The sequence below is a fragment of the Diceros bicornis genome, chromosome 34 (assembly GCF_020826845.1).
Source record: "Diceros bicornis minor isolate mBicDic1 chromosome 34, mDicBic1.mat.cur, whole genome shotgun sequence".
Taxonomy (NCBI): Eukaryota; Metazoa; Chordata; class Mammalia; order Perissodactyla; family Rhinocerotidae; genus Diceros; species Diceros bicornis.
The window spans coordinates 27401903-27420607 of record NC_080773.1 but is presented as its reverse complement, the minus strand read 5'-3'; the positions used below and the strand labels follow the sequence as shown (position 1 = coordinate 27420607).

The 18705-nt window shown below is 45.5% G+C and overlaps 1 protein-coding gene across 1 annotated transcript in view; it reads left to right on the top strand.

The window, feature by feature from the left end:
* The first annotated feature begins 3549 nt into the window (after nucleotides 1-3549).
* Nucleotides 3550-18705, top strand: part of LOC131397267 (myeloid cell surface antigen CD33-like) — a 295514-nt gene continuing 280358 nt past the window's right edge. The window contains exons 1-3 of the mRNA XM_058530035.1: nucleotides 3550-3997; nucleotides 4199-4477; nucleotides 7321-7414. Of these exons, the coding sequence (XP_058386018.1) occupies nucleotides 3550-3997; nucleotides 4199-4477; nucleotides 7321-7414 (821 nt within the window). The remainder of the gene's footprint in view (nucleotides 3998-4198; nucleotides 4478-7320; nucleotides 7415-18705) is intronic.

Below are 18705 nucleotides of genomic sequence, written 5' to 3'. Positions count from 1 at the left end.
GTCCTTGTCCCCTGAAGTCCAGCCAGTGGCTTTCCCCAACACCCTCCTTGCCTCCCGGCAGTCAAGCAGCTGTTATGTCCTCCCAGGGAAGTGAGCCAATGGGTCATCCATGATGTGCAAGAGCTGCAGTAACATCTGCCCCTCCACTGACCCTCAGAGCCTTGTGGCTGCTCCTTCAAATTCTCCCTTATCTTGTGGCCAACTTTAACCTGGAAGCAAATAGGGAAGAGGATTCTGGGAAATGTAGTTCCAGCCTGGCAAAGCCTCCACAGTTATCTTCACAGAAGATCTCAAATCAACGTTTGAAAGTCATCCTTTAAATAGTATCTGGAAAAATTCGTCAAGCAAGTAGACATCCAATTCTCCCTTTTCCCCATTAGCTATAATTTGTGTGGGATACTGTTTCATTTATCTCTTGCTGCACATCAAACCACCCTAAAACCCAGTGGCCCAAACATTTATTCTATCTCATCATTACGCAAATTGACCAGAGCACAGCGGGGCAGTTTCACTCCCAATTTTGGGGGGTTCTTCCAGGCAGTCATGTTCGGATGGTGTTGGTGACCGAGGCTGGACATCTGACTCCTCGGCGTTCCTCTACGTAGCATTTTTATTTCTCTCCATCAGAGTTCCCTGGATTGCTTACACAGATGCCCAGAAATCCATGAAGCAGGAGTGGAAGCCGCCAGGCTTTCTTAATATCTGAACCATTTAAGTCTCAGAACATCTTGTTCTCCACATTGTATTGGTAAAAGCAGGCATGGGCCCAACCCATGTTCAAGAGGAGCAGGTAATAATAACAAACTCTATCTTGTAACACGAGAAGTGCCATGTTTGTATAAAGGAGGGGCAGGATTGCTTGGGGTTGTTTTTGGTGACTAGTTCCCAAAGCTACTCACCTGTCTGAGTATCATCTGCCTCCTCTGTCTGATGAAGGAGATCACCCCTCTCTGTCAGGGATGTTGGGGAAATGAAAGTGGAACAGATATGTAAAGGGGCAGTCCAGAGCCTTCACCTACCCAGCCCTTAGACCAGTGACAACAGCCTGGTATTGCTCACAGGACATTTCTGAGAGTGGACAGGACAAGGAGGAGATGCAGAGGTCTTCCCCTTCCCTAAGTCCTTCCTCCCAGATAGGATTGAGCCCTCCATAGAGCATCTACCATCTTGATCATCCTGACTCCAGACATTTAGTCCATGTTCTGTGTGATCAGGCCCCTCCACAGAGGTGCAGACATCTCCAAAGTCAGCACTCAGTTCTGATTCAGAACCATGGACAGCACACTTGCCCTTTCCCAGGGGGATCCTCAAGGGCCAAGTAAGTCCTAGACAGAGAGACAGCCCCCGATGGGCAAAGGCCTGACTCCTGCTGGAGGATGGTGGAGTTGATCACAAACAGAGCACAGAACTTGGTAGCTGGGGGAGGATCTCCAGCACAGTGGGGAAGTGAGTGGAACAGAGAACATAATACCTAAGAGTTCAGGAATTTCCAGGGTACTAGGATCACCTGTGGAATTCACATCCCTTGTGACTGACTGAGAGTCTCTACCATGTCTACTTAGCCCATTCCTCCCTGAGACTCATCTTCCAGTCCAGAAGAGCAAGAGCCCCACCCACCACAAGTGTGCTGCCCCCATCACAGCCACCTACCCTATCACACTGGAATTGTCAGATGACCTGTCTGTCTCCCAACCAGATGTTGCTCTCCTCAAATACAAGAGCTAGATCTGTCATATTCACCCCTTTACTGGAAACCTGAAGGCACAGTGTACATGTGTGTCGAATGAATGAATGAATGAGTGAGTGAATGAAATCTCCTCTTTCATCCCTTGGGAAGAGTTGGTATTCTCCCCTCTCAAATTAAGATGAGCTTCCAGTCTCCCAGCCTGACGAATCCTGGGAAGACAAAGATGGATGAAGTGGATTCCAGTGTAGACAATGGTATATGAGACAAAGCACTTGTGTGGTTCGGGTAATTCACTTGCACACTCTGGACCTCAGTGTCTTCTGCAAATTGGAGAAGTAGAGCTAGATGTCCCACAGCTCTGATGGCCTGTGGATATTAAGTTCCTCTTTTGCACACAGTTGTATTCTTGGTAGATTCTGCATGCCTGTCCTTCCCATTCTTCTGCTTTTCTTTGAAAATTGGATACCATGGGAAACAGACTGGGCATGGCCAAGCCCTTCTGACCACAGATGCTGCATCTATCCCTGCAGGGAGAGAGGGAGTGGCTAGCACAGGTGGGTCAGCAGGAGGATGAGGTGCAGGATGAGATTCCAGCTGAAAATGCAGGAAATGGTGATGATGTGGGAGTGCCTATGCATGCTCAATCTATACACTTCCCTTCCCCATGATCACAGCACTAACTCGACTCTGGGTTTTGGGTATTAGTTCTTGAAAGGAGATAATGTGGGATTGGCAGGTTCATGAAGTTGAACAGAAGAAAACAGACTGTAATTTTTCTATGTATACGAAGTCTTAAAAAAAAACACGTGCAAACCTATAGTATTAAAAGAAGCATGATTGATGATAAAACTACAGAGAAAAGCAACAAATCAATTGGCATTACAGTGAGGCTCGGGCTCCCTGGGCGAGTGGGGTGTGGGGACAGAGAGCAGGACCAAGGGGGAGGTCCTGGGTGACCCCAAAGTTCTGTTTCTTGGAGGGTGTTCATTATGCAATGAGTCACTGAGCTGTTCTTGTGGCGGCACTTCTCTGTATGTGTCTTTTTTCCTCAAAACAATGTTTCAGGAAAACCCACATGGGTCTGAGGAAGCACCACCTCCCAGGACTCCCACCACTTCCTCCCAGTCCCCACCACACAGTTGAAAATAACCTCCTGTGAATTCAGGTGTACGTCTCTTCTCTCACGAAATCCTCACCCCTCAGGGGTGGATGACCCCCAGGCTGGTGTTCCTCCCTGTGTGTCTTCTGCATGTGTCTCCATGTCTTCACGTCACAGGGAGCTCAATGTGCTGGGACAAGTCTTGTTCCCTGCTGGATGGTGACTCTCAGGGCAAGGTTCAGGGCTGCTGTGTGACCTCCTGAGCAGAGGGGTTATGCCCACCAAATGGATGCTGAGGGAGTGAGGACAGTCAGCCTCCCTCATCTCCTGGGTCCCTGAGTCCCTTCTCTGGCTGAACGGATGTCCACAGACATCTACAGCCTGAGAATCAGTAGGTTTGACCAGAAGGGATGTATTTCACTTTGCAGAAAATGACTCTCCAAGGGGAAGGGCATTGACAGGGAGACAAGAGATGGGGCTCTGGACCTGCATGGGATTTGAATTTGGGTAAAGCACTCACCTTTCCTGGCCAGGGTACCCAGGAGTGGACACAGTAGCGGGTGAATGGTTGACTGACTCCAAGGGCTGTCCCAGCCCCGACAGTTTCTGAGTCTGAAGTTCCTCCTCTGAGGAGGGTCATTGTTGTGACCTCACCCTCATCTTCCTGTTGGAGCCTCCTCTAAATCTGCAACTTTTAGTTCCTGAGAGTCAACCCTGAGAAACAGACTTTCTTTGGTGGAACTTGGGACTGCCCACCCCAGACATGCTTCTGCTGATGCTGCTGCCGGCCCTGCTCTGGTGGAGGGAGGGGGCTGAGGGCCAGAGGGAGCCCTGGAAAAATTACAAGGATTACCAACTGCAAGTGCAGAGGTTGGTTACAGTGCAGGAGGGTCTGTGTGTGCGGGTGCCCTGCTCCTTCTTCTACCCCCAGGACGGCTGGAATGACTCTACTCCAGTTCATGGCTACTGGTTCCAGGAAGGGGCTGATGTATTCAAGGATGCTCCAGTGGCAACAAATAACCCAGATAGAAAAGTGCAGGAGGAGACCCAGGGCCGATTCTACCTCTTCAGGGATCCCTGGACCTACAACTGCTCCCTCGACATCAGAGATGCCAGGAAGAAGGACAACAGAAAATACTTTTTTAAAGTGGAGAGGGGAAATACTGTGAGATATTCTTACATACGTAACCAGCTATCTGTACCTGTGACAGGTAAGGCCCTGGCTCCAGGAGTCATCACAGGGATTGGACATGGGGGCAGAGCTGGGATGGGACTCTCTCTCCTGGGAGAGGGTTTGTGAGTATGTTGTGTCAGGGCTCAGAGGGTGGAGCTGGACAAAGCCTGAGGCTTCTCTCAGGACCACACCTCAGACTCTCCCTCCTGATTCCTGTGTCTCCCCCTCTTCTCACCAGCCCTGACCCACACACCTGACATCCTCATCCCGGGCACCCCGGAGTCTGGCTGCCCCAGGAACGTGACCTGCTCTGTGCCCTGGGCCTGTGAGCGGGACACGCCCCCCATCTTCTCCTGGACACCAGCTGCCCTCACCTCCCTGGGTCCAAGGACCCACCTCTCCTCAGTGCTCACCCTCACCCCACAGCCCCAGGAACACGGCACCAACCTCACCTGTCAGGTGACGTTCCCTGCAGCTGGTGTGACCGTGGAAAGAACCATCCAGCTAAATGTCACCAGTGAGTGCTGGGCCAGGATTCCTGGGTCCCTGAGTGTGTGACAAGGCAAGAGAGCCAGGCTGGGGATGCTTCATGCTTTTGTCTGGGGTTCTGGCTGAGTAGGGGACCTAGAAGGACACAAGCCCTGTTCCTCTTGTTTTTCTGTGGATTTTGAGGGTGGGAGGAGAATGCCTACACTCATCTCACCCCATCCCTCCCTCTGACTGAAAGGGAAATCCCCTCTTATCATCCTAGGTGCTCCAGAGAACCCAGCAATCGGTGTCTGTCTAGGGGACGACACAGGTAGGAAGGAGTCCCCTCCTGGGCTATAGGAAGCAGTGTCTCTTCCAGCTCATATCAGGGCCGGGTCCCTGCCAAACGCTGGACTCATCCTGGTGATCAGAGATCCCTTCTGAATGGACCCAGTGGTCCCCGCCCCATCCTCAGCCCACATGGACTCTGTGAGCAGCTGTCCCCATTGTCCCTTCACTCCGCTCAGACTTCTCCACCCCTCCTTGTCTCCACAAGGAGAACAGGGCAACATTCACAGTACAGCCCACCTCTCAAGGCCAATTAACAGCCATCTCCTGACGATTCCTCCCACCTTGTCTTTTTATTTTTCCTTAATACCTTGTAATTTACATATTTTTGGACTGGCAGTATATTTTCACATGGCCAAAAATTCAAATACACTGCAGAGTCTGTCCTCAGATGCCCAGTCCACTCCTGGGAAGTGACCAGTGTCCATAGGCTGCTCTGAGCCTTGGCTTGTTCACCTAAAGTTTCTCAGGGGTCATTTGATGTCAGTAGTACAGACCGTCTTCATTCTTCTCTGTGACGGTAGAGTATTCTATGGCCTGGATGGATTCTGATTCTGTACACATCTTCTACTAATGGAAAATCATGGCATTAAGTTTATTTTACCAGTAGAAATGCTGCAATCTGTAATCTTGTATCTGCTTTCACACGTCTGTGTATATTTATGACTGTGGGATAAGTTCCTAAAAGGAAAATTACTGGATCACTTGTTCTTCTATATTGAGAAATATGGCCAAGCTGCTCTCCCTCAAGGGTGGACAAGTGTACCTTCCCAATATTGAGGGCTGAAAGTGTGTGTTTTCAGCAATCCAGTGTGGGGTGAACTCTTGTGATCTTTTCCAGTAGCAGATGAAAATTGGTATCTCCATGTAGTTTTTTAAATTTATATGCATTATTTTATTATGAGGAAAAAGTCATGAAAAATAAAATCACTATCTGAGCCATTTTCAAGTGCACAATAGGTGGCGTTTAGTACCTTCACAATATTGTGCAACAATCACCACTGTCTAATTCCATCCATCAACATTTTCATCACCCCCAAGAGAAACCCTGTGCCCATGAATCAGTCACTCTCCACACTCCCCTCCCCCAGCCCCTGCAACCACTAATCTGCTTTCTGTCTCTATGGATTTGTCTATTGTGGACATTTTGTGTAAGTGGAATCATACAAAACGTGGCCTTTTGTGTCTTGTTGCTTTCACTTCATAAAACGTTTTCAAGGTTGATCCACGTAGCATGTATCAGTAATTCTTTCTTCTTTGTTTGAGTAATATTCCATTGTATGGATGTGCCATATTTTGTTCATCCATTGATTAGTTGATGGACATGTGGGTTGTTTCCACATTTTGCCTATTGTGAATAATGCTGCTATGAACATTGGTGTAAATGATTTTGTTCAAACCTGTGTCTTCAGTTGTCTGGGGCGTATGCCAAGGAGTGGAATTGTTGGGTCGAATAGTCATTTCTACATTTAAGTTTTTGAGGAAATGCCGGACTGTTTTCCACAGTGGCAGCTCCAATTTACATTCCTACCGGCAATGTACGAGGGTTCCAATTTCTCCACATCCTTGCCAACCTTGTTTTCCTTTTTGTTAAAAAAAAAAAAAACAATTATAGCCTACTAGTGGATGTGAAGAGCCAGCCCTGGTGGTCTAGTCGTTAAGATTCGGCACTCTCACCACCACAGCCTGGGTTCATTTCCCAGTCATGGAATCACACCACCCACCTGTCATTGTCGTACTGTGGTGGCTGTGTTTTGCTGATGCTGAAACCTCTGCTGCCAGTATTTCAAATACCACCAGGGTCCCCACGGTGGACAGGTTTCAGCGGAGCTTCGTGTCTTAGACAGACTAGGAAGAAGGATCTGGCCACCCACTTCTGAAAAACTTGTTCATGAAAACCTTTAGAATGTTAGCAGAACGTTGTCTGATATAGTATAGAAAAGGGAGAGGATGGTGCAAAAAGACTGGGCAGGGTTCTCTCTGTAGCTCACAGGGTTTCTAGGAGTCAGAATTGACTCCAGGGCACTAACAATAGGTGGGTGTGAAGGGGTATTTCATCGTGGTTTTGATTTGCAATTCTGTAATGACTAATGATGTTAATTTTTTTATGGACTTATTGTCATTTGTATATCTTCTTTGGAGAATGTCTTTTTCAAATCCTTGGCCCATTCTTTAATTGAGTTGTTTGTCTTTTTGTTGTTGAGTTGTAAAAGTTCTTTATATGTGCTTGATACTACACCCTTATCACATCTATGATTTGCAAACATTTTCTCCCATAAAATGGGTTGGCTTTTCACTTTGTTGATGGTGTAAATTGATGAGCAAAAGTTTGTCATTTTCAAGAAATCCAACTTATATAAATTTTTCTGTGTTCACCTGCTGGAAGGTCAGAACATGGGGTGGGGTGAGGCCCCAAAACAGGTTGTCATGCATCCAGTGATGGAAGAAGGCCTGGAGACCCAACGTCCAGGGTCCTATTAGGAAACAAAGGACACAGGACTGGGGTGGAGCAAGTGAATTTATCCTGATCTCACTTTCCAACAGAGAGGTCAGGGCTCATGGCAGAGGTGGTTCTGGTGGCCATCGGGGAAGTGGCTCTGAAGACCCTGCTCCTCCTCCTCTGCCTCATCTTCCTCGTGTGAGTATTGTTCCCTGGGGAAGGGCAGGTGTGGGGAGGGCAGCGGGGACCTGACCAAGTCCAAGAACCAGTGCTGGAGGGTCCTGAAAGGGCCAAGGGGTGGGGCAGGCAAAAGGCTGATGGGGGCAGGGGGAGGAGAGAGGATCCACACCTGCAGCCCTCACACCCTCCCACCGAGTGTCCAGGTGGGGAGATACCTGTGTGCTGAAGATGGTCTGTGGGACCAGATCCGCCCTCTCCCACCTCAGTCACCCCTCCAGCCTCTGTACAGGGAACAGGAAGGTTGAGTGTGCCGCCCGCTGCACTGTCATCTCACCAGACTGAAAGTCCCTGGTCTCTTCTCTCAGAATGAGGTCCCGCAGGAGGAAGGCAGAGGGGCCCACAGGGGGCATGGAGGATGCAATCATTATCCCAGGGAAATCCCTCAAGTGAGTGATGTGGGTGTCTAACCACCAAATATCCTTGCACCTCCCCCAGAACAGCCCCAGGATTGCTCTGCTCAGCATGCCAAAGTTGAGCTGTCACCTTCCTCCCCAAACCCACTTCTCTGCTCAGTTCCCCATCACACTAAAAACACCATGGCCCCATCTCTAAGACCAAAATTGTATTGTAGCTCTCCTTTTTGACCTCCCTCCCTTCTTTCTGATCCAATAAATCATGAAGTCTTGTCCATCCTTCCTCCTAATCAGAGCTTATCTTGCTGCCCGTCTCCTGCCCATCCTGACCCTGATCATCCCTGCCCCCTCATCTCTTCCCTGGGTCTCTAAACCCACCTCACCTCCTGCCTTCATCTCTCTCCTCAACACAGGCATCAAGACTGTGTTTCCAGAGGCCATCATCATCCATGTCCTGTACAGTGTGAACAGCTACATGTCCTCTCCACGGCCAGAGCCCGAGTTACAAACACCACAGGCTGGATTTGAAGGCCTTGTGTGGTCTGTCCCCTGCTGGACCCTCTCTCCAGATCCATCCCTCTCCCTGCAAATGGCAACGTCTCCACCCCCAGCCAGGCCAAGGCCTCTGTGACTCCGATATTGTGGATGTGCAGTTCCTTCTCCTGAAATGCCCTTCCCTCCCCATTCCTTCCTCTCCAAGTCCTGCTCATCCCTCAGGCTTAGCCTTTTTTTTTTTTAATTTTTTGTTTATTGCAGTAACATTGGTTTATAACATTGTAAAAGTTTCAAGTGTACATCATTGTACTTCTATTTCTGCATAGATTACATCATGTTCACCACCAAAATACTAATTACAACCCATCACCACACACATGTACCGAATTATCCCTTTCACCCTCCTCCCTCCCCCCTTCCCCTCTGGTAACCACCAATCCAATCTCTGTCCCTATGTGTTTGTTTATTGTTGTTATTATCTACTACTTAATGAAGGAAATCATACGGTATTTGACCTTCTCCCTCTGACTTATTTCACTTTGCATTATACCCTCAATGTCCATCCATGTTGTCACAAATGGCTGGATTTCATCATTTCTTATGGCTGAGTAGTACTCCATTGTGTATATATACCACAGCTTCTTTATCCATTCGTCCCTTGATGGGCACTTAGGTTGCTTCCAATTCTTGGATATTGTGAATAACGTTGCAATGAACACAGGGGTGCATGTACCTTTGCAAATCGGTGTTTTCAAGTTCTTTGGATAAATACCCAGCAGTGGAATAGCTGGATCATATGGTAGTTCTATCCTTGACTTTTTGAGGAATCTCCATACTGTTTTCCATAGTGGCTGCACCAGTTTGCACTCCCACCAGCAGTGTATGAGTGTTCCCTTTTCTCCACATCCTCTCCAACACATATTGTTTCCTGTCTTGTTAATTATAGCCATTCTGACGGGCGTGAGGTGATATCTCATTGTAGTTTTGATTTGCATTTCCCTGATAGTTAGTGATTTTGAACATTTTTTCATGTGTCTGTTGGCCCTCTGTATATCTTCTTTGGAGAAATGTCTGTTCAGGTCTTTTGCCCATTTTTTAATTGGGTTGGTAGTTTTTTTGTTGTTGAGATGCATGAGTTCTTTATATATTTTGGAGATTAAGCCCTTATCAGATGTATGGTTTGCAAATATCTTCTCCCAATTGTTAGGTTGTCTTTTCATTTTGTTGATGGTTTCCTTTGCTGGGCAGAAGCTTTTTAGTTTGATGTAGTCCCATTTGTTTACTTTTTCTATTGTTTCTCTTGCCCGGTCAGATGTGGTGTTTGAAAAGATGTTGCTAAGACTGATGTGGAAGAGCAAACTGCCTATGTTTTCTTCTAGAAGTTTCATAGTTTCAGGTCTTACATTCAAGTCTTTAATCCATTTGGAGTTAATTTTTGTGCATGGTGTAAGGTAAGGGTCTACTTTCATTTTTTTACATGTGGCTATCCAGTTTTCCCAACACCATTTGTTGAAGAGACTTTCTTTTCTCCATTGTATGTTCTTGGCTCCTTTGTCAAAGATTAGCTGTCCATAGATGTGTGGGTTTATTTCTGGGCTTTCGATTCTATTCCATTGATCTGTGTGTCTTTTTTTGTGCCAGTACCATGCTGTTTTGGTTACTATAGCTTGGTAGTATATTTTGAAATCAGGGAGTGTGATACCTCCAGTTTTGTTCTTTTTTCTCAGGATTTCTTTAGCTATTCGGGGTCTTTTGTTGTTCCATATAAATTTTAGGATTCTTTGTTCTATTTCTGTGAAAAATGTTGTTGGAACTTTGATAGGGATTGCATTGAATCTATAGATGGCTTTAGGAAGTATGGACATCTTAACTATGTTAATTCTTCCAATCCAAGAGCACGGAATATCTTTCCATTTCTTTGTGTCTTCTTCAATTTCTTTCAGAAATGTTTTATAGTTTTCGGTGTACAGATCTTTCACCTCTTTGGTTAAGTTTATTCCCAGGTATTTTATTCTTTTTTTTTGCAATTGTAAATGGGATGGTATTCTTAATTTCTCTTTCTGCTACTTCGTTGTTAGTGTACAGAAATGCAACTGATTTTTGTATGTTGATTTTGTATCCTGCAACTTTACCATATTCGTTTACTACTTCTAAAAGTTTTCTGGTGGATTCTTTAGGGTTTTCTATATATAAAATCATGTCATCTGCAAATAGTGACAGTTTCACTTCTTCCTTTCCAATTTGGATCCATTTTATTTCTTTCTCTTGCCTGATTGCTCTGGCTAGGACTTCCAATACTATGTTAAATAGGAGTGGTGACAGTGGACATCCTTGTCTGGTTCCTGTTCTTAGAGGGATAGCTTTCAGTGTTTCACCATTGAGGATGATATTAGCTGTGGGTTTCTCATATATGGTCTTTACTATGTTGAGGTACTTTCCTTCTATACCCATTTTATTCCGAGTTTTTATCATAAATGGATGCTGTATCTTGTCAAATGCTTTCTCTGCATCTATTGAGATGATCGTGTGATTTTTGTTCTTCATTTTATTAATGTGGGGTATTACGTTGATTGATTTGCGAATGTTAAACCATCCCTGCATACCTGGAATAAATCCCACTTGATCATGGTGTATAATCTTTTTAACGTATTGTTGTATGCGATTTGCTAGTATTTTGTTGAGGATTTTCACATCGATGTTCATCAGTGATATTGGCCTGTAATTTTCTTTTTTTGTGTTGTCCTTGTCTGGTTTTGGTATCAGGGTAATGCCAGCTTCGTAGAATGAGTTAGGGAACTTCCCCTCCTCCTCAATTTTTTGGAAGAGTTTGAGAAGGATAGGTATTAAGTCTTCTTTGAATGTTTGGTAGAATTCACCAGGGAAACCGTCTGGTCCTGGACTTTTATTTTTGGGGAGGTTTTTGATTACTGTTTCGATCTCCTTACTGGTGATTGGTCTATTGAAATTCTCTACTTCTTCTTGATCCCGTTTTGGAAGGTTGTATGATTCTAAGAATTTATCCATTTCTTCCAGATTGTCGAATTGGTTGACATATAGCTTTTCACATTATTCTCTTATAATCTTTTGTATTTCTGAGGTGTCTGTTGTAACCTCTCCTCTTTCATTTCTGATTTTACTTATTTGTGCCTTCTCTCTTTTTTTCTTGGTGAGTCTAGCTAAAGGTTTGTCTATTTTGTTGATCTTTTCAAAGAACCAGCTCTTGGTTTTACTAATTTTTTCTATTGTTTTTTTGGTCTCTATTTCATTTATTTCTGCTCTGATTTTTATTATTTCCCTTCTTCTACTGATTTGGGGCTTTGTTTGTTCTTCTTTTTCTAGTTCCTTTAGGTGCATTGTTAGATTGTTTATTTGAGATTTTTCTTGTTTGTTGAGATAGGCCTGTATCGCTATAAACTTCCCTCTTAGAATCGCTTTTGCTGTATCCCATAAATTCTGGCATGTCGTATTTTCATTTTCATTTGTCTCCAGGTATTTTTTGATTTCTTCTTTAATTTCTTCGTTAACCCAGTCATGGTTCGGTAGCATTTTGTTTAATCTCTATGTATTTGTGGCTTTTCTGATTTTCTTCCTATAGTTGATTTCTAGTTTCATACCGTTGTGGTCAGAAAAGATGCTTGGTATTATTTCAATCTTCTTAAATTTATGGAGACTTGTTTTGTGGCCTAATATGTGATCAATCCTGGAGAATGTTCCATGTGCATTTGAAAAGAACGTGTATTCTTCGGATTTTGGATGGAATGCTCTGTATAGGTCTACTAGGTCCATCTGTTCTAGTGTGTTGTTTAAGGCCAATGTTTCCTTATTGATCTTCTGTTTGGATGATCTATCCGTTGGTGTAAGTGGAGTGTTAAAGTCCCCTACTATTATTGTGTTACTGTCTATTTCTCTTTTTATGTCTGTTAATAATTGCTTTATATATTTAGGTGCATCTACATTGGGTGCGTAGATATTTACAAGTGTTATATCCTCTTGTTGGATTGTTCCCTTGATCATTATGTAATGCCCTTCTTTGTCTCTTTTTACAATTTTTGTTTTAAAGTCTATTTTGTCTGATATGAGTACTGCTACCCCAGCTTTCTTTTCATTGCCATTTGCGTGGAGTATCTTTTTCCATCCCTTCATTTTCAGTTTGTGAGTGTCTTTAGGTCTGAAGTGTGTCTCTTGTATGCAGCATATATATGGGTCTTGTTTTTTTATCCAGTCAGCCACCCTATGCCTTTTAATTGGGGCATTTAGTCCATTGACGTTTAAAGTAACTATTGATAAGTATGTACTTACTGCCATTTTTTAACTTTTTTTTTTCTCAGTGTTTTAGTAGTCCTTCTCTGTTCCTTACTTCTTCTATACAGAATTGATGGTCACTTTAGTTTGACCTCTGTCTGAAAGCTGTACTCTTTAACTCCCCTCCTCCCTCCTTTTATGTTTTTGATATCATATCTAACCTCTTTTTTGTGCATTTGTATCCATTTCCCTCTTATCATGGAAATAGATAATTTTTCCTATTTGTGGTCTTCTCTTTTCCCCTTAAATCAGTCCCTTTAACATTTCTTGTAGCACTGGTTTCTTGGTGACAAACTCCTTTAATTTTTGCTTATCAGGGAAAATTTTGATCTCTCCTTCCATTTTGAATGATAACCTTGCTGGGTAGAGTATTCTTGGCTGTAAGTTTTTTCCTTTTAGCACTTTAAACATATCGTGCCATTCTCTTCTAGCCTGTAAGGTTTCTGCTGAGAAGTCAGCTGATAGCCTTATGGGGTTTCCTTTGTATGTAACTTGACATTCTCTTGCGGCTTTTAGGATTCTCTCTTTATCTTTAATTCTGGACATTTTGATTATGATGTGTCTTGGTGTGGACCTCTTTGGGTTTATCTTGTTTGGGGCTCTCTGTGATTCCTGTACCTGGATGTCTGTTTCCTTCCTTAGGTTAGGGAAGTTTTCATCGATTATTTCTTGAAATAGATTCTCTGCCCCCTTGTCTCGCTCTTCTCCTTCCGGGACACCTATAACACGGATGTTAGTGCACTTGATGTTGTCCCAGAGGTCCCTTAGACTGTCCTCACTCTTTTTAATTCTTTTCTCTTTTACCTGTTCAGCTTGGGTAATTTCTTCTAGTCTTTCGTCCAGCTCACAGATCCGTTCTTCTGTATCCTCTACTCTGCTTTTGAGTCCCTCTAATGAATTTTTCATTTCCAGTATTGTATTCATCATTTCTGATTGGTTCTTTTTTATATCTTCCATTTCTTTGTTGACATTCTCACTGAGTTCATCTATTCTTCTCCCCAGATCAGTGAGCATCCTTAACACTCTTAGTTTGAACTCTCTGTCGGGTAGGTTGCTCATTTCTGTTTCACTTAGTTCCTTTTCTGGGGTTTTGTCCTGTTCCCTTACTTGGAATGTATTCCCTTGCCTCTTCATTTTGCCTCTTTCCCTGTGCTTGTGTCTACGTATTAGGTAGGTCAGCTATGTCTCCTGTTCTTGGATAGGTGACCTTATGTAAGTGATGCCTTAGAAGGCCTGCAGTGTGCTTCCCTCAGTTCTCAATGTTCCAGGGGTGGCCCCTATGTGGGCTACATGTGTCCTTCTATTGTGGCCTGTTAGCTCTCCCTATAGGCGCCCAGAGAGGCTGAGTTATGCTCCTGGCCAGCTGTTGTAATCCTCAGCTGCTTGTAGTTGTTGTGGGCCCTTCAGTCTCTTTATCAGGTGTGGGGAGCCCCAGCACAGTTGGCTGTAAGCTCTAATACCACATTTATGTTGCAGTATTTCTTTTAAGTGAGTAGGCCCCCAGCATGGCAGGTTGTTAGGCTCAGGGCCTTACAATTGCTGTAAGCCTCTAGCCTATTGGGTCTCTTGTCAGCTCTCTGAGGCTTGCAGCTGTGTGGGGCTGGCCTCAGGCACAGGAGCACCCAATTGTTTCAGGCTTTGGAAGGTGGGGCAAACCTCCTATGTGGGTCTTTGAGAAGCACAAGTCTTTTGCATCTGACAAGCCCTGTTGCCCACAGGTCCACACACACAGTCAACACAGTCCTGCCCCATGTGAGCGCCCAGACCTCCCCAAGCGGACCCAGTCTCTCCACGGCGGGAGCCCCACACACTCCGCCAGCACCCCACACTCTCCACCCGCTCCTTGTGCACACCCTGCCCCGCTCAAGTCGGCTCAGTTGTCAGGTTGCAGAGAATCCAGTCACCAATCTATGCAGGCCCACACGTTGCCTGAGGGCTTGTTGTTGGGTGGGGCTAGTCTCTAGGGTGGGCTGCCTGCCCTGGCTGAGCTGGATTAAATCGGTGCTCTAGCGGGTGGAGCAGACCCTGGGCTAGCAGGCCTCAGGGAGAACTCCAATGGCGTCTGTGTCAGCACGCTCACACCAGGCCACAACAATGGCTGCCGCCAATGTCCCAGTCCCTGGAGAGGTCTCACCCCTCACCGAGATGCACTCAGGACCTATTAGGTGAGTCTCTTGTCACCAAAGCACTGTGCACCTTTCTTTCTGGTGATTTTAGGATGCTTTCTGGAACAGGTGAGTTTGTGCGTGGGCCCTTTAAGAGCCAGTTTTAGTTTCTTTGTGAACCGGGTTTTCTGGGGGTCCTCCCCACTGCTTTAGTAGCAGGCACAGTCAGATATTATGCCTCTGGTCTCGATTGTGGTGGGTCCACAAAATGCCCACAGCCGGGGCGCTCCCCGGCTCAGGGCCCCGCGCCTCCAGGGAGGGTGCATACCTGTGAGCTGCTCCTGGCGGCCGTGAAGCTGGCGGCTTGTGAAGGCGGGGTTTTCCTCTCCGGAAGGGAGTCTCTGCCTCTTCTACCCCAGTTAGGATTGTCCGTTGTTGCAGGAGTTCCTCTCATCTAGTTTTCAGTTCTGTCTCTGGGGTAATTTTTCCACGAGTAGTTGTAAATTGACTGTGTCCAAGGGAGGAGGTGAGTTCAGAGTTTGCCTACGCCGCCATCTTGACTCTGCCCTCTGGCCCCTCAGGCTTAGTCTTAAATGTCACCCAGTGTGTGTGTGTGCAGGTGCACTCGCATGTGTGTGTAATTCTTGTATTTCTGAGCAGAGTGACAGTCGGTCATTTATTTATAGACAGTGAGCAAGTATTGTTGAAGACCTACTATGTGCCAACATTATTGTAGGTGCCAGGCTTGCATCAGAGAACATAGCATCCAAAATCTCTGTCATCAAGAAACTGTCATTCTGGAGACAAGAAGGATAGAAATCAAAAGAAATAAATAAGAAATAACATTCAAGCATGTTGGATGGTAATGTGTGGTTGGAGAAAAATCATGGAGGGAAAGGAGCACATGACATATTGGGGACGGTTTTCTACATCTGAGAGTATGAGGAGTGATGTTGGAGCAAAGACTTAAGATGGTAAGAGGACGCATTCTGCGTTTCCCTGAGACAAAATTATCCAGGAAAAGGGAAGAGAGAGGACAGCGAGTGGAGCAGTCTGAGGCAGAAGCACGCCTGGTGTGTTGGGGAAACAGGAGGAAGAAGTCTGACAGCAGAGGGAGGCACAGGGAGGAGAGGAGCTGGGAGGATGGTGCAGACCCTGTGCTGGTGCAGAGCTTGTGAGGCCGTGCAGGAAATGCAAGAATCTGGATGCCTTGGAGAATACGACTGAACTTTCATTTTCACAGGATCTCCATGGCTGCTCTGTTCAGAAAAGGCCAGAGTGGGTCCACAGCAGCAACACAGAGAGATTGGGAAGGGACTCCTGAATTCTCCAGGCAGGAGGTGATGGCGACTTGAACCAGGGAGGTGGAGTGGAGAGTGAGGGTTTGTGTTTAGACGTATTATGAAGATGGAACTAGCAGGGTTTTCTAATGGACGTGGGGAGTGAGGAGAGAGAGGAGCAAGGATGATGCCCAAATGTTTCCCCTGATGAACTGGAGGGATGGAGTTGTGTTCCATGGAAGACGTCAGAGAGAAGGGTTTGGAAGGGGGATGTTCATTCTGAGAAGCCACTTGATATCCAACTGGGGATGTCAGCAAAGGGGTGGATACGAATACCTGTAGGTCAGGAGAGGGGTTCAGGCTGGAGGTGTGAGGATGTAAACCCATGTAAAGTGATGACTACAGGTGAGCCAAAAGGGGGCTGACAGCACACAGAGAAAAGAAGGACACAAGGAAACACGTTTGTCCTTGGTAATCTCCACACAACAGGTTTAATGGAGAGGTGGGAAAGGGACGCAGACTTGGTTCGAGCAAGTTCAGGAGAGAGTTGGAAGAGCAGAGATGGAAAGAGAGGGTACAGACAACACTTGGAGGAATCTGGCTGCAAAAAGGAGATGAGGAATGGGTCTGTGAAGGATGGCTTTTCTCCATTATTCTCTGCATTCCCCTTTGAGACAGCATCTCTCTGATTTCCCACCTTTATTAGCTCTTGGGAAACTGTCACAAATGACCACACACTCGGTGTATTAAAACACGAGGAATATATTGCCTCATAGTTCAGGAGACCAGAAATCCATGGAGGGGAGGAAAAATATTTTCCATCTGTCCTTGTAAGTTCTTGGCTGAGATCTCTCTAATACAAGACAGATCAGACAGGAAACACAGACAGAGATATTTAATGTAAGTTTAATGTGGCACAGAAGCCTTGCTAAGGAAATGAAGACGTGAATTATTGCCTAAACCGGAGTATTTTCCCGGTAGATTTGAGACAAAATGGAAAATCATGCAGAGATATGATAGGACAAAGAGTGTAACTAAGTGTAGGAAACTGGGAGAAACTCAACAAGGCCTGTTTCTTCAGATTCCTCTCTGTGTCCCTTGATCTTAGGAGATAAGATGCTCCTTTCCTCTGGGTACAGGGAGGGCGCCTCTCAGTGAGGGTTTATGAGCTGCTTCAGGAGAAGGTCAGAAAATCCTTCCTGCACGTATTGTTTCTCAAATTCCTCCAGCTTCAACTATTCAATATGCAAAGGTGCCACATCTTGGGGTAACGTGTCCTGAACCCCATCATCCAGTATCAGGTATGCTGGGCAGAAATCAAGTTGTTGGTAGGTCACACTCCCTCAGAGGCTGGAGGAGAGAATCCATCTCTTACTTCTCCCAGATGATTGTGCTGTCGGCATTCCTTGACTTGTGGCAACATCACTCTGTCTCTGTGGTCACATTGCTCATCCTCCTCTTCGTGTAGAACATCACCCTCTGCTTCTCTATTAGAAGGACACTTGTGACTAGATTTAGGGACCAATACAGATAATTTAGGATCACCGGTAATTTAGGTCAAGGTCCTTACCTTAGTCACGTCTGGAAAGACCTTTTTCCCTTATAAGGTACCATTACAGTTTTCAGGCACTAAGACCCGGGTGTCTTTGGGTGTACTCAAAGTACCACAGACTGAGTGGCCTAAACAGTAGAAATTTATTTCCTTACAGTTCTGGAGACTAGAAGTCTAAGATCAAGGTGTCAGTGGGGTTAGTTCCTTCTGACATCTCTCTGCTTGGCTTGCAGATGGACATCTTCACCCTGTGTCTTCACGTGGTCTTCCCTCCGTATGTGTCTGTGTCCCAATCGCCTCTTCTTATAATCACACCGGTTCTATTGGATTAGAGCTCATCCCAACAGCCTCATTTTAATTTAATCACGTTTTTAAAGGTCCTGACTGGGGATTAGGACTTCAATATATGAATTTTGTGGAGGAATGAAATTCAGTCCATAACGTTCCCCAGTAACTCAACTGTTTTTATTTCACTTCCCAATACACACACCTTCTACCAACCTTCTCCACCTTAGCTTCCTGATGAGTAAGGAAGGATTGAGAGGAGAAGGAATTCTGAGATGCCCTCTCTTTCCCCTTCCTTCTATGTCATCATTTTCTGCATGAGTGGTTGGCCAATGCAGGGAAGTGACATGATAAGAAGGGATTTGATAGGATTCCTTGGTTGTTTGTGTTTCTTGGAATGTCATTGCCTTCCTTCTGCAATCAAAACAAGTTCTGGTTCAAACAGAAAGTGTGGCCTTCCTTGGGGTCTTCAGCACCCCCACTGTCTCAGTCTCATACAGAACACTCTTACCTGCATTCACGTTGAATCTCGCCAAATCCCCACATGTGGTCCTACCAGAATCCTGCACATGAGCCATCTTGGAAGTTATATACGAATGGAGCGGGAAAGAACAGGCGTCCGTGGTGGTGACAGGGGCCGCCCCCCCGACCAGCTGTTTGTCTGTGTGAGCCTTTCAGAGCCCCGAGGATGGTGACTATGCACTGAGCAGTCTGTGCATATGCTGCTCTCTCAAGTTAACACTCAACTTATTAAATGTATCCACCCTAAAACCTAGTTATTCTAAAACTTTAAAGTTCAATTTACAAATCCTGTATAGATCTAACAAACTTTAATACTCATAGGTGGATCAAACGAATGTGGACAGAATAAAAATTC